Source organism: Pongo abelii, chromosome 13 (assembly GCF_028885655.2).
Source record: "Pongo abelii isolate AG06213 chromosome 13, NHGRI_mPonAbe1-v2.0_pri, whole genome shotgun sequence".
In the NCBI taxonomy this organism is placed as follows: Eukaryota; Metazoa; Chordata; class Mammalia; order Primates; family Hominidae; genus Pongo; species Pongo abelii.
Window position 1 is genome coordinate 36,073,118 of NC_071998.2, and position 23,259 is coordinate 36,096,376.

At 41.6% G+C, this 23,259-nt stretch overlaps 3 protein-coding genes across 8 annotated transcripts in view; 2 read left to right on the plus strand and 1 right to left on the minus strand.

The window, feature by feature from the left end:
• On the minus strand, positions 1–18,495 carry LOC100936862 (ubiquitin-like). The gene is given in 3 exon segments (XM_063714180.1): positions 1–602; positions 17,530–17,643; positions 18,307–18,495. A coding segment is annotated over 1 exon segment (387 nt). The 5' UTR covers positions 576–602; positions 17,530–17,643; positions 18,307–18,495; the 3' UTR covers positions 1–188.
• On the plus strand, positions 2,823–9,823 carry CDKN2B (cyclin dependent kinase inhibitor 2B). Its single transcript, XM_002819734.5, has 2 exons — positions 2,823–3,901; positions 6,479–9,823. Exons 1-2 carry the CDS (start codon positions 3,749–3,751, stop codon positions 6,737–6,739), a joined length of 414 nt encoding a protein of 137 aa, XP_002819780.1. The 5' UTR covers positions 2,823–3,748; the 3' UTR covers positions 6,740–9,823.
• CDKN2A (cyclin dependent kinase inhibitor 2A) overlaps positions 17,769–23,259 on the plus strand; it is a 26,932-nt gene continuing 21,441 nt past the window's right edge. The window contains exons 1-2 of one of the 6 annotated variants that reach the window (XM_063714174.1): positions 18,214–18,558; positions 22,561–22,704. In XM_063714174.1, the coding sequence (XP_063570244.1) occupies positions 18,243–18,558; positions 22,561–22,694 (450 nt within the window). In that variant the 5' untranslated portion in view covers positions 18,214–18,242 and the 3' untranslated portion in view covers positions 22,695–22,704. Of the gene's footprint in view, positions 17,871–18,061; positions 18,145–18,213; positions 18,559–22,560; positions 22,705–23,259 lie in introns of those variants that run through there. The other 5 variants (XM_063714176.1, XM_063714179.1, XM_063714178.1 and 2 more) reach the window with 5 other exon arrangements.

Sequence of the window (23,259 nt, forward strand, 5' to 3'; positions counted from 1 at the left end):
ACTATCTTAGACCTAACCATATGCAAAAGTGCACATAAATGAGGGCAAGTTTAGGTCGCTGTTTCTCTTGGCCAGTCAACTAGTTCTATTCATACATTTTTTTTTCCAGTCAATGAAAGGGACACTTTATTGAGGCTCCAGGGCCATGGGGCCTGGGCAGGAGGCTGCCCTCTGAGGAAGGAAGAGCCTTATTTGACCTTCTTCTTGGGGCGCAGGTTGTTGGTGTGGCCACACTTCTTCTTGCGGCAATTGACAGCACAGGGGTACAGGCGAGCATAGCACTTATGGCAGATCATCTTGTTTCAGTTGTATTTCTAGGCAAGCTGGCAGAGTGAAGGCTCAATAATGCCACCTCGCAGGCACAGCACCAGGTGCAGGGTGGGCTGTTTCTGGATGTTGTAGTCTGAGAGAGTGCAGCCATCCTCCAGCTGTTTGCCGGCAAATATCAGACGCTGCTGGTCAGGTGGGATACCCTCCTTGTCTTGAATTTTGGCATTGACATTCTCAATGGTGTCACTGGGCTCGACCTCAAGGGTGATGGTCTTGCCCGTGAGGGTCTTCACAAAGATCTGCATCTCTGTGTCTGCAGCTTGGCTGCCTCGCTGAAGAAAAAGAGGATGGCGGATCTATTCATACTTTTATATCAAGGTCATATACAGACAATTTCACCAACTAGAATATAAAACTAGTGATCTGAGTTACGTGCAACATTGGAATGGATACCACTCATTCCCTTCTACTGACCTCCAAAATTCTATGCCAATTTACCATTAACTTTCTCTTTCTTCTCAATTATAAATTCTCCACCTTATTAAAAGACATGGCTCTGACAATTCCAAGTTTCAGCTGCCCACTATGTTCCCATCCGCTTCATCTTTTAAATGTGTTTAAAGCATTAACAACAGGTTGTGTTTCACCCTAGAGACAGCTGGGTTTCAAAGAGAGGTAAAATGTTTCATAATCTCACTCTATTGTCCAAGACAAATGTGCTATTGTATTACATGTGAAATGTCATCTTTGAAGTCTGTTAAGGGTGTGCTGTGAGGTGAGCCATCTGGAAAACACAGTGTAGACTGAAAAATAATTATAAGCCAGTTTATTACTTTTTTCCAGTTAAGCCTACCATGACAGCTGCTAAAAAAAAAAAAACCACTATGTAGTATAAAGGGTAAAAAGACTCTGAAGTCGCAAAAGTTATACCCACCTCCAACAATGATTAGCTAGTATACAAGTCACTCAACTTCTCTGATCCTTTTGGCTTGTCTGTAAAATTGAAATATGGACACATGCCACAGAGGAGTTTTATGAGTGTTAAATGAAACAACAGTTGTACAGCACTTGGTACAGAGTACACAATAAGTTTGATTTCTCTTCTTCCAAATATAGACTATATAATATTCTTTATACAGAGAATATTAGATAAAATCCAATCATATTTGAAAACCAGGTTGAGCAGGTTGGTTTTTCAAAGAAATTCATTGAGCTTCCACAATGTCCTTTCTATTTGAAGGGAGAAAAGGGGCTTTGGAAGATCAAGTGTGAAGCTTTAGAATTCTGTCTGGAGCTGGTTAGGACCACCCAGGCATGCGTATAAGCAAAGCGCTGTCCGTGGTGCTAGTAAGCGCGAATGCCCCCAGCAACATTTTCCCTACCCAAAGTTGTTTTTCATTCAGTCAACTTGCTTCGCGAAGCGCACACATCTGCCTCATGGAAGATTCTCAGTCATTCTACTTAGTCATTTGTTCTTTCCCTATCACCATTCTTTATGTCCCCCTCAAAGAAAAACATTATCTTCCATTTCCTTATCAACTCCAAACAGCTTTCATTTTTCAGACATATTTACTACCTAAGAAAATGGCTCAGGAATTGGCTCAGACTATCTGGTCCTAACTTTTCTGATAAATTTCAGAGAAACTCAAAGGTCAAAGCAAGAGCATAAGAGTAAAAGGTAGAGAAATTAAGAAACTGAAGACTAGGAAATGGGGGTTGGAGAGGAAAGAAAAAGAAATTGTTATTAATGCTACCCGGTTCCCTTCCCTGTCCAGGTGAATTTCAGCTCTGTTGAGGCTCTGTCAGTAGATTTTCAGCCCTAACCACCACTTCCATGGGCCCCACTGCCTTTAAAAGAAAGAGCTTTTTTTAATTCTACAGGGATTTGGGGGATGAGGAGTCAGAGCTAAGGTATCCTAAAAAAAAACATGTGAAGACTCTCATTTTGCAATATACAAGCAATTGCCCTCCTGTTAAGACTTTGTCTTCCTCAGCACTCCGAAACAAAATGATTCTGTAAACAAAAATTGTTCACTTTTAGGAGAGGTCCACTTATGTAGTTCCTCACCAAAGTTTTTAGGCAGCAAATCCGTAACTTGTGGTTCTCTTTCTATCCAGTGTAGCATCCGCTGAAATGTTTTAAGTATTTAAAGTAATAAATGTTGATTCAAACTCACCTAGGAAGATTAGGAAGGAAAAAAAGCACTTGGCATTTAATCTTCAGAAGAGAATTTAATGACAGGTTCAGCCTGTTTAATGACAAGCGCAGCACCACACCCCTCTCTTATGATGTTTCATTATTACTGCATAAATTTGCTTTATTACTCATGATAAATAAAAATAAGATACTTGACAAAGTGGGTTTAAATAGGTAAGAGTGCAAACAAAGATTTACTGTACAAATATGATGAAACTGGGATCTCAGATTCTTAAAGTATAATTTTTTTTGTCTTATGTGCGCCAGATTGCCACTCTCAATCTCGAACTAGTGTTTTTCTCTTTTAAGGGTTGTATCCATAATGCAAAAATGGAAAGAATTAAAAAGCACATGCAAAACATGATTCTCGGGATTTTTCTCTATTTTTATGGTTGACTAATTCAAATAGAAAGACACATCCAAGAGAAAATTGCTAAGGTTGATACAACTTATGAAACTTGTGAAGCCAAAGTTCCGCCTGGGGATGAATTTAACTTGTATGACAGGTGCAGAGCTGTCGCTTTCAGACATCTTAAGAAAGACGGAGTTCTTTTGAATGCCTTTCTCTCGGCCACAAGGGAGCCACCAACGTCTCCACAGTGAAACCAACTGGCCTAAGGCTGAAGGAACAGAAATCCTCTGCTCCGCCTACTGGGGATTAGGAGCTGAGGGCAGTGGTCAACATTCCCAAAATATTATCCTTGGCTTTACTGGACATCCAGCCAGAAGTGCAGCCGGCATTCCTGGCGGCTCAGTGGCCCAGTCTCTGGCGCATGCGTCCCAGCACCTTTGGGCCGGCTTCCCCGCCCTCGTGACGCGTCGGCCAGGGCCTGGCCTCCCGGCGAGCACAGCGGACAGGGGGCGGAGCCTAAGGGGGTGGGGAGACGCCGGCCCCTTGGCCCAGCTGAAAACGGAATTCTTTGCCGGCTGGCTCCCCACTCTGCCACAGCGAGGCGGGGCAGTGAGCACTCCGCGACGCGTCCGCACCCTGCGGCCAGAGCGGCTCGGCTGCGGCCGCGCTAGGCGCTTTTTCCCAGAAGCAATCCAGGCGCGCCCGCTGGTTCTTGAGCGCCAGGAAAAGCCCGGAGCTAACGACCGGCCGCTCGGCCATTGCACGGGGCCCCAAGCCGCAAAAGGACGACGGGAGGGTAATGAAGCTGAGCCCAGCTCTCTTAGGAAGGAGAGAGTGCGCCGGAGCAGCGTGGGAAAGAAGGAGGAGTGTCGTTAAGTTTACAGCCAACAGTGGATTATCCGGGCCGCTGCGCGTCTGGGGGCTGCGGAATGCGCGAGGAGAACAAGGGCATGCCCAGTGGGGGCGGCGATGAGGGCCTGGCCAGCGCCGCGGCGCGGGGACTAGTGGAGAAGGTGCGACAGCTCCTGGAAGCCGGCGCGGATCCCAACGGAGTCAACCGCTTCGGGAGGCGCGCGATCCAGGTAGCTGGGGCCCCAGGGCCTCGCCGGCAGGGGGCGCGCGAATGCGGGGCGCGGCCTCCGCGGATCGGGGCTGGAACCTAGATCGCCGATGTAGATTTGTACAGGAGTCTCCGTTGGCCGGAGGTGTGCATTCCATGCGTAAAACAGGCTTTGACCCAGCAAAAATCCTAAAGAGAGACATTGAAAAACCCACTCTTTAAGCTTTTTTTAGTGGTTTTTGTTCTGCCATCTCATGATCAGGGATGCAAGGAATAGACTGAATTGGGGAGAAAAGGAGAAAAGGAAAGGTTATTTAGCGAGGAAGATTATCTTGTCTGTCTGCTTTCAACGATAAAGATAAGTAAACTATAAGTTACACATTCTAGATTGGATTTAAGGAATTCTACAAAATCATAGTACATGGAAAAAATCAATGTAAACTTCTAAGCTACTATATGAAATCTGTTGTATTGTTTTCTCATAGAGGCTAATTGAGAATGAGACGGGATTCCTCAACCACAGTACTTAGTTCCTTTTATGTTAGCAGTGTCTTATGAGTGATGCAGAAGAGAAAAAATATATAGTTCTATAGGTTTCTCATTCTTTAATTATCATACTCAGTGCCCAGATTACAAAAATATTCCTGCAGCAACTGTTAGGTCCTTTTTGAATGACAAAGGATCTTCATAAATAATGCATCCTTATCTTCACTGTTAAAATACACTTACTCAAGTTTAACTATGAATCCTGCTTTAATTAGTACTGATATTTTTTATTTCTTTTACAATCTAGGACAACGCTTTTGTACTTTACCGTTGGCTATTGGTCATATTCAGTACTCACCTCACTATCACCCTCCAAAACTAAGCTAATATTAAGGGATCTTGTTAATAGTGTAGATTTTAAAGAAGTGTTCATTTCTTTTGAATTCTTAGAATAATGGTATAACAAGGGATTTTTAAAGGAACAAAAATATTGTAAAGTGCTTCTTAAAAAACTTAAAATTCTATTAATAATTATAAAAACAAGTTATATATGTAATTCACCATTTTCTGAAATACTAAGAACAGCTATTTTCCCCTCTTTTTTCTATGTAAAATATCCTTACATCACTAGTAGATATAACTTATCATGGTTTTTAAGAGATGAAATGAACATTTCTAATATTAATGAAACAAGCCAACAAAACATGAGAAGTATACTGCCTTTCAATTAAATGGTATATTTTAAAGTACATAAACCCATAACAGATAACTCGATTTTAGACATTTAGTTACCAAAAATTGTCTTATAATTAACTTAAAATATGACAGCAAATGTTTTCATAATGTTCATGTACACAAATGGCTGCTATAGGATTACTCCTGCAAAACATCATTTTTTCTAAGTTATGTATCATCCTGATTGACTGCTAACATCTGAGCTCTATTTATTTATTTATTTATTTTATTTTATTTTATTTTTTTGAGATGAGGCCTCACTCTGTCGGACAAGCTGGAGTGCAGTGGTGCAATCTCAGCTCACTGCAACCTCTTCCAGCATGCAAGCGATTCTCCTGCCTCAGCCTCCTGAGTTGCTGGGACTACAGGCACGCCCCACTGTGCCCAGCTAATTTTTTTTTTTTTTTTTTTTTTTGTAGTAGAGAGGGATTTCACCATGTTGGCCAGGCTGGTCTCGAACTCCTGACCTCAGGTGATCTGCCTGCTTTGGCCTCCCAAAGTGCTGGGATTACAGGTATAAGCCACTGTGCCTGGCCCAAGCTCTTTTTATATAGCAAAATATTTACTGTTTAACATTTTTAAATCTTAGCTATTATAAAATCCTGTAGTGTATAAATACAGTTAGTTTTATGTTACATTAAAAATATTACAGTCTAAATTTAAAATGATGAACTGTTAAGGAAAAATCATTTATTATAATTTTATAAGATTTTGCATGATTTAATTTACTTTCCCCTTCTAATCTCCAACTTTGGCTCAAATTATCACACTACAATCCAGTTATGAGCACAGACACATGACAAACAAAAGCCTTCCACACGGGATTTGCTATGAGAACTAAATAAATTTTAAAAAAAAAGAAAGAAAGAAAAAAAAACTTAGTTGTTTATTTTCTCCCCTAAACCATTACTCCCAACTTCTAAAAAACAGTAGTTGACTACCTAATAAATATCTGTAGACCTGGATTATGGAGGAGGGGTCAGCAAGGCAAATAATTTAAAACTTTAAAAGCCGAATAAATTTAACTCTGCCCATAAATCATTTAACAAAATAGATTCCCATGTTCCAATGGAAATCAAGATTCGTTTTTCCATAATGATGATCATCACTTTACCATCAACTTTCTTGTCTCTGCACGTTTAGAGAATAAAATGGCATTTAATTTGTACTGAGTAGAGTATAACCTGAAGGTGGGGTGGGAAAACGGACTGCATCAGCAAATGAAGAAACACCAGACACCAGAGACCTGAACACCTCTGCACTGGGTGAAAACTTTACAAATAGGTGTTTCTTTAAATGGCTCCACCTGCCTTGCCCCGGCCGGCATCTCCCATACCTGCCCCCACCCTGGCTCTGACCACTCTGCTCTCTCTGGCAGGTCATGATGATGGGCAGCGCCCGTGTGGCGGAGCTGCTGCTGCTCCACGGCGCGGAGCCCAACTGCGCAGACCCCGCCACTCTTACCCGACCGGTGCATGATGCTGCCCGGGAGGGCTTCCTGGACACGCTGGTGGTGCTGCACCGGGCCGGGGCGCGGCTGGACGTGCGCGATGCCTGGGGTCGTCTGCCCGTGGACCTGGCCGAGGAGCGGGGCCACCGCGACGTTGCAGGGTACCTGCGGGCGGCCACGGGGGACTGACGCCAGGTTCCCCAGCCGCCCACGACGACTTTATTTTCTTACCCAATTTCCCACTCCCACCCACCTAATTCGATGAAGGCTGCCAACGGGGAGTGGCGGAAAGCCTGTAAGCCTGCAAGCCTGTCTGAGACTCACAGGAAGGAGGAGCCGACCGGGAATAACCTTCCATACATATTTTTCTTTGTCTTGTCTGGCCCTCGACACTCACCATGAAGCGAAACACAGAGAAGCGGATTTCCAGGGATATTTAGGAGTGTGTGACATTCCAGGGGTCGTTTGCTTTTCAGGGTTTTCTGAGGGAAAGTGCATATGAAATCCTTGACCGGCCCTGGTGGCTACAAATCTTCCGATGGATGAATCTCCCACTCCAGCGCTGAGTGGGAGAAGGCAGTGATTAGCACTTGGGTGAGGGCAGTCGATGCGTTCACTCCAATGTTTGCTGAGGAGTTATGGTGAACCCACAACTTAGGCCCTAGCGGCAGAAAGGAAAACCTGAAGACTGAGGACAAAGTGGACGAGGGCCGAGGTGGGCTTCAGTAAGTCCCCGGCGGCGCTTTAGTTTGAGCGCATGGCAAGTCACATGCGAAACGACACTCTCTGGAAGCCCTGGAGACCCGCGCCCAACTCCACCAGATAGCAGAGGGGTTAGAGAGGATGTGCAAGCGACGACAGATGCTAAAATCCCTGGATCACGACACTGCAGAGCACCTTTGCACAGGGTGCTGGCCTTTGCTCTTACTACACTGAGGAGAGATTCCCGCCGGTTCCGGAGGCAGACTACACAGGATGAGGTGGTGGAGTGGAGTGAGAGCAATTGTAACGGTTAACTGTAACGTTTTCTTTCATACACACACACACACATACACATGCTAGGATGCGGAAATCCCCTTATGACTTGCTACTTTTTGATTTTGTGATATTTTGTACTTTTTAGTTGTTCAGCAACTGTCTTATTTAATGGGGAGATTTTAGGTAACATTATAACTAGTGGCTCTCAGTTAAAATGTGAAGAACTACAGCTCTTAAATGTAGCAGTGGCACTGTTGCAAACTCAGTGCAAACGCCTAGATTGCTTTCTTCTTAACCTATTTATTTCTTTGTTAAATTTTTCTGATTGTTTTCTTTATAGAGTGTCTCAGGGTGCAGAGGTCAGACTAAGAAATATTCCAAATGTCTTTTAGAAGATAGATGCACTTATGCAGTAAATTATCTTGGGATATTTCCCAAAAGATTGCTGAAAAAATAGAGTGAGTATAAAAACTTGAAAATATATGATGGCTCATGGGATGTCCTACTATCACTGAACAAACTAAAGGTGCACTGCTTTGGGATTTAATTTCCAGGGTTGCTTGATCATTATATCATTGGAACAACTGATACTTCACTGCTTTAATAAAGAATTAACAGAGATTGAACTCCAAGAGGTGGGTAATTTGGTTTAAAAATACATGTTCATGGATTTACCACTAACTCCTGAAAAATGTTAAAAGTTCACAGGGGTTCCCTTCTCTCAACGTTTGTAATAATTGCTCATAAGCAATACCAGCAATTCATAAAAACTGCTTACTTATGCCATAGAAAATTAAACACAAAATGTATACATATATTATGCTTCTAAATGCTCATTCTACTAGATACACATTTAAAAGAGAAAAAAGGAACAGAAACAAGTAATTTGAGAGTGGAGACTTATAAGAAGGAGTACATTTGAGTTGAATACACAAATCTTTACTTCTCCACCAATTCCTATTCCCAAAATGAACATATTACTGGGGAAAATTCGTTGAGAATCAGAGCATATGTTATTGGGGAAAGGATATGTTTATTGACACATAATCTGTACCAGGTATGCATTAAAATATATTTGTTAATTTAATATTTAAACCTGAGAGATAGCTATTGTTTCCCAGATGAGGACAATGAGGCAAAGAAATATCAAGTAACTTGCCAAAGGTTACAAGATATTCATTCCATGGATGCACAAAGTAAGTGCATCTAGTTCCAAAGCTGATTATGGTTGTCTTTCTTTTCTTCCCATTGCACCAGCTTGTCCTCCAAAATCATGAATGATACACATGAAGATAACTTTAAAAAAAAAAAAGCAGAAATACACACTGATCTCCCTTGTAAGTTCCTAAGGTGGCTTTTCTTTCTCTAACTTCTAGTAAATGTAAACAGCTTGTTTGAAAACTATTTTAAAATGTCAACAATATGGAGAATAACACCCCCCCCCCCAACACACCTATAAAAACCCAAATTTTTGGAACAAAGATAATGGAACCTCCATTTTCAAACTGAAACACAGGGACAGAAAATATATTTCTAGTTATCACTTAAGCACTCAACCATTAGAGGCTACAAGAATAATATTTTTAAAGTTCTAGTATTTTACAATTACTAGAAAACATTCTATATAAAAGAAGTCAGTTGATAATTTAAAGTCTCCCATTTGGTTTATAAAATCCCTTAATTTGACCTCTATATCTTAAATTCCAAGATGTTTAAATTTGCTAGTTGCATTATACTGGGTCATGAAAAATTATCCCTTGAAATAGATATGAAACATGTTACTTCATTTCTAGTTTAAATAACTTGTGGAATCTTTCCTAATGACAACGATATTAAGGGAAACTAAAGAAAATGTTATTGTGGATCCCGCAGTACTATATTACACTGTTTTTTTTTGTTGTTTTTGTTAGTTTTTTTGATATAAAGCAAACCTAAAACATTATTGGGTATCAATTACCACCTGGTTGTATTGAAATAGTAACTTACCAGTGCCATGTAAAAATTAATTCCATTTTCGAAGCCACCTGGCAGACAGGTTTAGCTGTTTCATCAGCAGCCTAATATATACTGTTAAATTTGTTAAGGATTTCACTTTGAAGGATACATGCAAAAACATATAGTTACTATTTCATGAGTCCTGCTTCTGGCTCCATTGTGGAATTACAGAAAATTAAATATACCTGTTAAGTTCGTATCTAAACCTAAGACATTACCAAGGTTTGTACAAATTCTACTACCTGACATTTTATTCCAAGAAGATCTAGAAAGTTAAATAAATTTATAAATTTAATAACATTCATTTGGCTTCATTTTTGTCTTTTATTTTTCACCTAAGTGGATGAATTTTTTAAAGGATGTTTTGCTGTTAAAGCAAAATCTATGTAAAATTTCCTGTGCCTTAAATGGTTAAAATTAGTAATTTCATAACTAAGGAATGAAACAGTTTCAAGAGGAGAGCTCAAGACTGATAAAACTCCAAACGCCTCTGGGAAAATGTATACTTAGGAATACTTTCATGATATTTTATTTCCCTAATATGGCAAGCACAATATTGTGACCAGCACCAAATAATTTATCGTATGAAGCTAGGTAACTGATCTTCAGCAAATACATACAAAAACTAATTTCATTTACACTTACATTGAGATTGCCCTCCCTTTTTTGAAAATATTAACACACTGTGTGCATTGATATGTAATAGTCAGTAGGGTTCTTTTTTTCTTTTTGCTGATTGTATAATTACTCCCTCAATTATTTTAAACAGTGAAACATATACTCATTTTCTTTTTATGCTTTACCAGAGATGGATTTTTTAAATCATAGAGCATAATTTTTACAATGTTCAATACATTGCCACTCTATCAAAAGTGGAGCAAGTAGAACTAATGATATGCAAAACTTACAGACATTATCTGAAGAAGCACTCATGTGAACTGCCTTCTGGGGCAAATGTGAAAGCCAGTATCTTAGCAAGTACAGTGAGGTCTGCCCTCATGTTTTATGTCAGCAACTAATCATAACCAAATTCTGACACGTTTACTAGATTTTCAGTATTAACAGAAACTGTCTAGTTATTTGAGGAAAACTTGGAGAATAATGCTTAGGTTGGTGTAGTTCACAGTGTTCAATTACTAAGCTACAAAGAGATACCTAGATACACAATCACATATATATGAAAATAAGACAATTTTAATTTTAGAAATTACTTGAAGGGGCAACAACAGTTGAGCCTCAATACTTTCCATATCTTCCTATTCTACTTATAACGACAGGAAAGAAACAGGGAATGAAGAAAAGTGAAACTAGGACTTGACTGGAAGATAGAAGACCTAGATTCCCACATTGGTTCCTTAACTAATTCAATATATGAGTGCTAACTCACGTAACATCTCTACTACTATCCTTCATACCTGAAAAGTTGCTATAAAACTTTTCTCAATTTCAGCTATCCAAATGAAATTACTCCTTTCTTGCCTCTTAAATTCCCTACTCAGAAGATTTTAATGTCATTCTTTGCATAAGGAAAAAAATACTTCATTTTACAGAAACACAGTAACTTTCACATATAGGCCCTATTAATTACATAATAAAAGAAAATTTGAACTAATACTAGTGCCACTAATTAATAATATGTAATTGGCACGGATTGTACATTAAGCACAGTAATGTAAATTAATGTATGGGTCAAAAAGCACCAAGCCTGACTTACTAATTTGCGGTGTGAACTAAATGTAAAACAAATAGTTTGCTGGAAAAAGAACTAAGAACAATGTATTAAGATGACACGCTGACTACCTCACAGCTATTCACATTACACTAGAAGTTTACAAAGGACCCCAAACACCTATTAATCCACTTCACACTCAGAAGCCCCTGGCATTAGACTTCCAGTAGATATATGGAGTCAGCTCTGGCACAGAAAATATTTTACAACAGAGTTCCACTCAAAACTTTAAGACCAATTACAGTAAGTAAACCATGTCTTATTTCTCATATTTGGCCTCCTCCCCAAATGCATAATCTATCTATCCTCTCATTATCAATGTTCTCTATTATTATGCTGCTGGGGCTACTTCCTCTGAACCCTGTCTTATGTGACCTCTGGGTCTCCATTCCATTTTAAACAAATTCCCATCTGCCTTCTATCTATGCACAAATTCTTCCATCCCCTTGGCTAAAACCTTTTAGTCTTGGCTAAAAACTGGGTCTTCCTGATAATTCCAGTCCACTTCTTTCTGCACCAGATACTAGGTACTGAGCTATGGATAACAGAGTAGGAGTCAGGACCAAGAATGAGTGTCTGGTATTTAGGTAGCTCTCAATGTAATCCCAAACCAAATATGTAAGGATAATCCATTGTTCTTCAGGTTTCTCTCTTCTCTCAGTATAAATAAGATACTTGCATTTTTTCTTTAATTAAGCTGCAAGTACTGTTATTGTTTGTTATTATATATTTTAGAATATATTTATAAGCAATAATACACAAACATAAAAGAAGAAACAGTTTATTCTGTTCACAAACCCACAGACAAGTCAGCAGATTATTGTCAACACAGAGTTTTCTTCTGGAGGGTGACTGTTGGAAAGATGTATATGGCATGGCTCCTCATTCCATCTGAGTTCTGAGTTTCTAAGCTCTATCACCTTTCCTAGGGCTCAGAGTTGCCCTTACACCATTCTCAGAATCTCCTGCCAAAGTGCCACCTATAATATTTTCTGAAAAACATTTGATCATCCTCTATTATTTGCTAATCTCTGGACCGCCTTTGATAGTTAGACTTATCACAGTAAGACTATTCCAAAATTAATAGTTTCTAATATGTTTAAATACCACCATAAACAGATTTAAGATCGTCCCCTTTCTAGGGAAGCATATCACTTTATTATACATTTGCTCCCAAGTATGTTTTATGTCTATAAGAATGGTGTTTGCCTCAGTAGTCATTTGAGGGCAACAAGTTTAAAACCCCTTCCATTTGAGAAAATTGTTTCTCAATCCTGGCTCCATGTCAGAATCACCCATGAGGATGTTTTAACATTTAGACTTGTTGATCAGCTACAGGTCTACAAAATTAGAATCTCTAGGTTTGAGCCCCAGTATTGCTGTGGTTGTTATTTAATAATTCTTGCTCATGGTAAACTTTCAAACAGTCCAGAAAGCAAAAAGTAGTAAGCAAAAATCTGAAATTTTTCCCACCCTCATTCTTACTACCCAAACGTAACCACTATTACAAATATTTAATTATCCTTCCAGAAATATAAGTACATGTAATTGCAAACATCTCTCCCCCAGCATGCATATTTGGAAAACATGAATGGGATCATACTATTCTGTCATTTGCTTTCTTTAATTAGCAATAGATCTTTGACAACTTCCATTGTCAGTGCATATAGATGTACTTCATTATTGTTTATGGCTGCACAGTTTTATATTTTGTGAATGAGCCCTAACAACAACAAAAAAAACAGTCTCCTCACAAGCATGTCAATCGTTTTTCTCTTTCTTGCACTTTGTTTGCTAATACACACTGCTACAAAGAAACATTTCTGCATACTTATACAAGTTATCTGTAGCAATTTATATAGGAGTGAATTGCTTTAGCTGAAGTTACATATCTAAATGTGTCTGTGGGTATAAAATCTATCCATATATACAAATGTGTCCATACCTAAAATACATATATACGTATGTATATATATGTGTACATATGTGTGTACATCTTCCCATACTTACAGATATGTGTGTACATATGTGTATATAAAGATATGTATTATATATATGTTTCATACATGAGTTATAGGAATAGAATTGCTGAGTCAAAGGGTGTATGTAAGTATATAGATTATATACACAAACATATAACATACATACGAACTATGTATACTATATAGTATATATGTGTATATATATTTGCATACATTATTTGTGTGTGTCTTTATATACTTAAAATAGTGGAATAGCTGAGTCAAAGGGTACATATATTCTCATACAGTTTTGATAGATATTGTAATGCTGCCTTTCAAAATAATTACGCCAAGTTGTAATAGTAAGAGTGATTGTTTCCTGACTTTGTCAAAGTAGTCTTTTTTCTTTCTGCCACACTTGTGGTTATATGCCATTGTTTCTGTTTACATTTGTTTATTAATGAGTAAGATTATCTTTTTATTTTTTACCATTTGCACATATTCTACTATAAACTATTATATCCTTTGCCTTTTTTATTGGATTGTTGTTTTACTGGATTATGTATTTATTTATATAGTCTAGTAATTAATCTTTTGACATATATGATCAAATAATTATTTTTTATTCTTGCTTATGGTATCTTTTTTCTTATGACTTTGGGGTTTTGAGTTTGAGCATGTGCAATGTTAGGAAAGTTTCTCATGAAATTTGGATAATCAAGAGTTACCTAAGGGATAAAGCTAGTGTCATAGGACATTAAGTTGGGGGAGGAGGAGAACAAGACAAGGGATATTCAGTAAGATTTTTCTCTCCTATCCCTGCCTATGGAATGAATTTGCTGATCTAAAACAGAAAATTATTTACCCCTTTTTAAAAAAACTCAATTAACTCAGGTTTTTAGGCCAGTGGAAGAGAACCCCAAAAACTTCCAATATTCAGTGATTCTGTCTGCATAAGTGACCCACAGATAACTCACTCCCTATTGACCCTGGCCTTTGGGACAACAGAAAAGGCACAAGGCTTGTAGCCCAAAGGCCTGCCTGATGATTCCAGCCCTGGCTCTTGCTGGCCATGAAGTGTTCAAGATTTGAGCCTTTCTAGGCCTCATTCTTTCCACCTGTAAAACAGGAGTAATCATCCCAATTTTGAAAGGCCACTGTGAGGATAAAATAAGTAATATAAGTGAAAGTACATGCTCAGTTCTTCATTATTAATTTTTTGGAGAGCACATAGCCAAAAGTCACTCCGAATTCCAGAAGTATTTGGAATACCACATACCCATTGTTATGCTAGAGAGTCATCTTCACCATTGTATTTTGCTGAGACTAATACTAAACTTAGAATTCCCCTGCATACTGCAACTGAAAGAGAACAGGTATTGGGCAGCGGCAGTGGGGGAAACCAAGATGGAATTTAGATGTTCAAATTTTAATATTTACATTTTTTGAACAGAGAGCTTACTATATAATTATCCTCTTGTACAGATGGCATTCCTCTGAAATAAGCAATTACCCTTATCCCTAGGTCTAGTTCCTGTGGAGAGAAAATGATTCTACTTTGAGCTATATGGGTCCAATAAATAAAGATAGATCCCTCAATTTAAATTTGATCCTCAGAAAACTGAGGGTCAGAGAACTCCTCAGGCATGATGGGATAATGTGACGGTTAATTTGGTATGTCAACTTGGCTAGGCTGTGGTACCCAGTGTTTGAGTCAAATACCAGTCTAAATATTGCTGTGGAGGTATTTTTTAGATGTGATTAACATTTAAGTCAGTAGACTTTAAAAAGCAGATTATCCTCAATAATATGGGTGGTCCTCATCCAAGCAGTTGAAGAGCTTAAGAGAAATGACTGAGGTCCCTCAAGGAAGAAGAAATTCTGCTTCCAGATTGCCTTTGGATTCAAGTCTTGCAACAACAACTCTTCCCTGGGTCTCCAATTTGTCAACCCCACCATCTTCTGAGACAATTCCTTAAAATAAGTATTTTCTCTCTTTCTCTTTCTCTCTCTCTTTCTCTCTCCCTCCCTCTTTCTCTCCCCCACATATGTGTGTGTAGACACATAATGTATGTATATATAAAATTGTATGAACACACACAGTCATGTGCTGGATAACGATGCTTCAGTCAACCACAGTCACATATTGGTGGTGTCCCATAAGATTATAATGGAGGTGAAAAATTCCTATCCCCTAGTGATGTCCTAAAGTTGTAGCACAACATACTACCTTTTCTATGTTTAGATATAAAACTACATTTTGTTACAATTATCTACAGTATTCAGTATAGTAACATGTTGTACAGGTTTGTAGCCTAGGAGCAATAGACCATACCATACAGCCTAGATGTATAATAGACTATACCATCTAGGTTTGTATATGATGTTTGCACAACAATGAAATCGCCTAAAGATACATGTCTGAGAATGTATCCCTGTTGTTAAGCAACCCCATGACGGTGTGTATATACATATACATATGTGTGGTACTGGCACGCACACACACACAATTGTTTCTGTTTCCCTGGAGAACCGACTGATATAGATAGCGACTTCAAAAGATGTTTAATATGTGCCTTTTCTCCTTTCCCCACCATGCTTTATTGCAACAACTAGTTACATTGTCTAGGCCCAAGAAAGCCTCACCGCCCCCACTCCATTCCTCCAGTATCTTTAAATGACACTATGCTGGCATCCGACATCGTTTTTCTTCCAGGATGAACTAACCCTTTCTAAAGGGCCCTTCCTCTGTGGGACAGAAAACCTAATGCCCTCCTACAGAGGCGGAGGCCGGGTGAAGGTGGTGGTAGGAGGGGAACGCTGGGGGCGTGGCATAGGTGCACAGGAAGACGCAAAAAAGATCTGGTTCCCATGGAGCTGACATTCTACACAACAAACAAGTAAACAAATACATAAGTAAAATAATCTCTTCGTCCTAAGTGCTATAAAGGAAAAAATCACCGTGGTATGAGGGTGCCTGAAAAGGGAAGCATTTCTGAGGAGGGGCTACTTCAGAAGAGACCTGAAGGAAAAAGAGCTAGATTTGTGAAAAGGGAGAAAGAGCAGCCATACTAGACAGACAGGTGGCATGTGGCCCCAGCACAAAGCACGGTGTTGGGTAAATTCTGAGTGAACTCTACCTACCGGGGAGGTGCATTTGTAAATATCTAGATAGATATTTAGAGTGGCTACGTAAGAGTGATCGCTAAATCTCACTTTTTCCAAAGGGCCCCCGTTTTGTCTTGGGTTTCTACCGAGGTCCGGCAGCAACGTCAAGTGATGGGGCGGGGGATGGGGAAAGAGAAGTCTGCCGCTCCTCTAGGCTACCGCACCGCCTTAAGTGGGTGGCTCGGCCAGTGCAGGCCTCACTTTCCTCCCCTGTAAGGTCAGGGGGGCTTGACGTCTGATCTGTAAGGCCCTGTCGGCTCACGCTGTGGTTCCACTTCTTCAACTAGGCCACTAGGCCCAAGCGCATGAACAGGAAGCCACTGAGAAGCGGGCCACATTTCCAGGTTCCCGGAGCTGGGCCTAGTCCCGTATCCTCTGGCACACACCCAGCCACTCAGGCCGCGGGTCCAGCCCGCGAGGTTTAGGACAGATCCAGGCAGACCGCAGGCTCCGAGTCGGGGCACCGGGTCAGCGCGCCGGCCAGAAGGCGGCGTCCTGGGCTCGACTTCCCGCGCGCGGAGAGCCGGCGAGCCCGCGTCCGAGTTCCTGGACGAGAGCCGAGCCTGGCTTAGACCGCGCAGGACCCGGCTCCTCCACATTCTCGGGCTGCCCCTGTGTCCTCGACTCACCCCTCCTTTCTGCCGCTCCTTCCTTTCCTTGCCCTGCTTTTACTGTTCCCAAACAGGACCGCTTTTCCTGTCTCCCAGCTGGAAAGGAGGAAGGGAGAGAGTCCAGAAAGCATCGGTGATGTGGAAGAAAAGGGGAGGAGGGGACATGGAGGGGGAGACCGGAGAGAGAACGTACGCCGAGGAGTTAGGCGGCGGGATCAAGGGGTGTCGGGGTGTCTGGGCGCGGGGCAGAGCGTGGAGGCGGCTGCGGCCAACGGTCGCCAAGACAACCATTCTACGCCAGGACGCGGCAACAGGAGAGGAGCGGCCCGCGGGGGAGGGGAGCGCGGGGGGAAGAGGAAAGAGGAAGAAGCGCTCAGATGCTCCGCGGCTGTCGTGAAGGTTAAAACCGAAAATAAAAATGGGCTACACACAAAGGACTCGGTTCTTGTCCCAGCTAGGCGCCCTCGCAGACGCGGGCAAATGGGAGGGGAAGGGGCGCCCGGACCCAGCTGGGACCCCCGGTGCGACTCCACCTACCTAGTCCGGCGCCAGGCCGGGCCCGCAGCTCCGGCAGCGCCAGCGCCACGCAGTGTCCAGATGTCGCATCAGAGGCGTGCAGCGGTTTAGTTTAATTTCGCTTGTTTTCCAAATCTAGAAGAGGAGCGGAGCGGCTTTTAGTTCAAAACTGACATTCAGCCTCCTGATTGGCGGATAGAGCAATGAGATGACCTCGCTTTCCTTTCTTCCTTTTTCATTTTTAAATAATCTAGTTTGAAGAATGGAAGACTTTCGACGAGGGGAGCCAGGAATAAAATAAGGGGAATAGGGGAGCGGGGACGCGAGCAGCACCAGAATCCGCGGGAGCGCGGCTGTTCCTGGTAGGGCCGTGTCAGGTGACGGATGTAGCTAGGGGGCGAGCTGTCTGGAGTTGCGTTCCAGGCGTCCGGCCCCTGGGCCGTCACCGCGGGGCGCCCGCGCTGAGGGTGGGAAGATGGTGGTGGGGGTGGGGGCGCACACAGGGCGGGAAAGTGGCGGTAGGCGGGAGGGAGAGGAACGCGGGCCCTGAGTCGCCCGCGCGCGCGCCTCCCTACGGGCGCCTCCGGCAGCCCTTCCCGCGTGCGCAGGGCTCAGAGCCGTTCCGAGATCTTGGAGGTCCGGGTGGGAGTGGGGGTGGGGTGGGGGTGGGGGTGGGGGTGAAGGTGGGGGGCGGGCGCGCTCAGGGAAGGCGGGTGCGCGCCTGCGGGGCGGAGATGGGCAGGGGGCGGTGCGTGGGTCCCAGTCTGCAGTTAGGGGGGCAGGAGCGGCGCTGCTCACCTCTGGTGCCAAAGGGCGGCGCAGCGGCTGCCGAGCTCGGCAGTGGAGGCGGCGAGAACATGGTGCGCAGGTTCTTGGTGACGCTCCGGATTCGTCGCGCGTGCGGCCCGCCGCGAGTAAGGGTTTTCGTGGTTCACATCCCGCGGCTCGCGGGGGAGTGGGCAGCGCCAGGGGCGCCCGCTGCTGTGGCCCTCGTGCTGATGCTACTGAGGAGCCGGCGTCTAGGGCAGCAGCCGCTTCCTAGAAGACCAGGTAGGAAAGGCCCTCGAAAAGTCCGGGGCACATTCGGCACTTGTTTTGTTTGGTGTGATTTCGTAAACAGATAATTCGTTTCTAGCCCAGGCTAGGAGGAGGAGGAGATAACCGGCGGTGGAGGCTTCCCCATTCGGGTTACAACGAGTTAGACATGTGGTTCTCGCAATACCATTGAACCTGGACCTCCCTTCACACAGCCCCTCAATCGTGGGAAACTGAGGCGAACAGAGCTTCCAAACCCACCTCAGAAGTCAGTGACTCCCGAATATCCTGGGTGGGAATGACTAAGACACACACACACACACACACACACACACACACACGGTAGGAAAGGTGTATTTCAAGCATACTTTCTTTCTCCTTGGGGAGAATTATTGCTAACCATCTATCTAAGTTTTCTGGAGGCGGCCTTTTTCTTCCCCAGCCTCCCGGCGGGGTCACCCTCTCTCACCTTCCAGGAGAGTAGAGGACCCGCGAGAGAAGGGGCACGCAGGCAGCGACTTCCTGAAATGCTAACAAGGATCGTAGGATCAGTTACTGCTGCGAAGAGCAAGCACTTGCTTCTTGGGGGAGTTTTGCAGCCAACAGGGAAATGGGCTTTCTTTGTGAGTTAGAGGTAGAGGTCCGGCGGCCTGAGTGATTGAAACTGCTCGGGACAATGCTCGTATGTTTAACAAACGACAGAACTGTAGAACTGTTCCTGAGAAATCCTAACTGATAATATTTTAGTCATCTCAGACGACAGTTAGCACAGTTTAAAAATGAGGCCTACTTCTTGAAAAACAGAATCCGAGGTAGTTTTGTCCTCACATTGACAAATGTTGACACAGCCAGTGTAATTTCCTATAACCAGGAAAACTGAAAGAATATATATACAGTTAAAATATGTACAATGCTAATTAAAACTTGTATAATAAGTCTAAAAGTAATTTAATGAGGCTTCACTTTTATGACCGTCCTTGTGGTATGCTTCGCCAGGAATATATAGCTTCAAAAAGCAAAGGCCAGCGGAGGGGTAATTATTTTTTTACTGCAATGTTAATTGTCTCTCTGACATGGAAATATAAACCTGTTAAAACTATCAGTGTTTAATTTAGTGTCTCAATTTCTATTAGCAAAAATTTATAATCTATAGGATAAATGCACATTTTATTTTTTTACTTTTCATATTATGCAAGTTAATTTTTTTAATTTAGTCAAAGGAGCTTATAAAGGATTTCAGGGCCTGTTGCTGGATTTGATTTTAATTCATTTTGAAACATTGACAAGACCCTGGTTGTTGTTTTTTTCAACAGTGGTTTATCCGTATCAGCAAAAGTTTAGCCACTGTGATCTGTAACTGTATGAATATAGTTCTTAATATTATTGTCTATATAAAAATATTTATTACTCTAGTTAATATTATTCTATATAACATCATTTGTTTAAGTTGCCTCTGGAAATCTATAGTAACAGTAGAACATGTCAATGTATATAAATGCCATAATTATGTATTATTTAGTTTAGGCCTATAAAACATAACATTGTGGTGATTTTAAGTTAGAGAAAATATTTTATAGTATGTTAATGTATATGCATGAAATGCAAAAATATTTAAATGATAGGTTCATTGAAATAGATCATTTTTTGTTATTTAGGTATAAATCAGTTTTCAGGACGTATGTGAAAAGCCCAATCTTCACGAAGTTTCTGAAGATAGAACACACAGCTTGGATAGAATGTTTGTCTTGAAATATATGCGATTTTCCAATTTCATATGTAAAATGATATACATAATATAAAATCTAGCAGTGTTAATTATAATGATATGTAATTATATATTTCACATTAATATATTTTATGCCCACGGTTATATTGATTTGGGAATATATATGGATACTAATTATGTTAGGATTCATACAATTCCTTGAGAGGCACACGTGCTAAAAATTACTTGTATGAATTATTTAATATCATTGCAAATAAGATGTTATTTTAACTTTTTTAAGTTTCTGCAAATATGTTTACTATGACTTTTTATTTTTATATGACTGGAAATATGTATACTAAAATTCCACGTTACCAGTTTCTTAACCACAGAAACCTGATAAATTGCCTCAGTTGATTTGTTACTTCTACCTTGGTGCATTTACAAAATAGTCATATTTTTATTATGAAGTTAAATATTCATTTGTTTATAGCTACTTCAGAAGGCTCAGATTATTTTTTTCTTTAATAGCATAGAGTCCTCTCAAGGTAAGCACTGTGCAGTTAGCATAAACCATTATTCCCAATGTGTACATGATTCACAGTTTGTATTGTGTTCCAAGTGAACCATAGCCCTTTCAGAAATCAAGGCTTAATATTCATTTCACTTCTTTGAGTACTCTTGAATTTTAGAAAGTCCATTATGATCCTAAGGTAGCAACAACATAGCCTATTACCGTCTGTGATGGTTTACAGATCTATTATTCCATGTTAGTTCATCACTATCAACTACCGTGATAGAGTTAAGCTAAACCATTTTCCCAACATATGAACAACTCCTATTAGTAAAGTAATACAAATGGTATCAAAAATACTTTTTTATAGCAAGGTTGAACAGTGGGCCCAGTGCTTTTACACTTTTTCAAAAGTCCTTGGAGAAACAGAGAAAATCTCACTTGCCTTCTGTACTAAAACATTCTAGGCCAAACTAAAACTGAAACTTCATAGTAGAACACTGTAGGCCAGGGGTGTTCAATCTTTTACCTTCCCTGGGCCACATAGGAAGAAGAAGAATTGTCTTGGGACACACACTAAATACACTAACACTAACAATAGCTGATGAGCTTAAAAAAAAAAAAAAAAAACTCATGATACTTTAAGAATTTGCGTTGGGTGGCATTCAAAACCATCCTGGGCTGCATGTGACCCTCGGGCCCACAGGTTGGACAAGCTTGCCCTAGCCCCTCCATCTGCTGCAAAGCCCAGCCTGATACAAAAACCAACCTGATGAAAAGTTTTTGTGGTGCTTTATTTCGGCAGTTTAAGTTATATAAACAATGGGTACAGTTTCATTTTCTAAATATAAAATTATTACATTGAATATGAATTTTTAAGACAAATTATCTGAATTCTGATTCTCATATACCTAACTACTAATATCTTCTCTATTTGTTGCCCAATGAGATTAATCCACCTCTTAAACACCTCACCATCAAGAAAAACAATTTTGTATTTTAAAATGAACCCATCCACTTTCATTCAGCTATTTTATATTCAGGCATCATCCTAAGGAAAGAAAGGTTCTGACAAAGATTAATACAGATGGATAAGTAGCAGCAAGAAATCAAAAACTGCATAAAATTCTAGCAATAAAGTGTTAAATTATGGTACAGTTACATTCTGGATCATCAGGTATCTGAAGAATATTTCATAGACTGTTAAATGATTGCATCATAAAGTCAGGTTTTTTTAAAGCAAGATTCAAAACAGTAAAGAGTTTCTCTCTCTCTCTCTCTCTCTCTCTCTTTCTTTCTCTCTCTTTACCAAATTAGTTATAATGGTTTCCTCAGGATGAGAGGGGTTGGGGAAAAGTTGGTGATATTTATTTTCTTCGTTTCACTTTTGAATTTTCCAAAGTGCTATGACCATCATCAGTAAAATATACATTTCCAAAGCCTTTGACACGGTAACAATCCTACACAGTGGATGAACTAAGAGCTTCTCTAGCCTTAGGTGGGTAGGGAGGGAGGAAAGATAAGGAAACTGAGTTGTTTAAGTGTCATACACGAGAACGTGGCTTTAAGGTCTGGGAAAACCTGCGAGGGCTGTGACTTCAGACTGTGTAATGCACGCTATGTCCATTCACCAAGAAGTTCCATTTTAAAACCCATAAATCCGTAGCTATACCTGTTTCCAAGGTGCCTCGTGTTAGGCCTCTGGTCACAGCAGTTGGCGCCCTTCTTGGGATCCCTTCTCTCCGCCCCCACTACCCCACCCCACAAGCACACTCTAGTCCCCTCCAATCAATTTCAGGCAGGTCTCGCCGCCTTCGGAGCCACGCTGGGGGTGCAAGGGCCCTGGACCCCAAAGAGCGCCCGACGACAAGAGATGAGATGCACGCTGCTCCTCCACTCCGCAGCCCCCACCATCCTCCTCCTGGATCCTAACTTCCCCACTCTCTCAATTCCTAGAGACGCTGCGGATCCCAGAGGCTTAACTGGCAGCTGGAACGAGGTCCTCCATCAAGAATTTAGACGCTTGGTCCAATTACCACTCCACCGCGCGCACTTTCCGCAGGAGCAATGTGATCCGTTATCATAACTGTGGACCTGGGGTTCCACGTGGAAGACGATTGGGATTTCACTGGCCGCGGTGGGGGTGGGAGCAGACAGAGTCTGAGTGGGGTTAGTGGACTCGAGACGAAAGGCAGGACATGACAGAAGGCAACTCTGGGTCACCTCTCCAGCTTGGCACTGGCTAGGCCTTGTTTTGGAGGGGATGGGTAGATGAGAAGTGAGTCAGGGTTACCCGGAGGAACCACGGGGAAAGTGCGCTTCTGAGACTCTTGACAGCCATTTCGTTCCCTTCCAAGCCAGATGGAGACCCAAGAATGTTGAAAGGCCACGCCTTCCCTCAGTTTCTCCATCTGGGGGTGCAGGATGGTATAGAGAGTGGCCCGTAGTATTTTTCCAGTGATGATGTCTCTCCATTGTTTTTTTCTTATATTGCAGC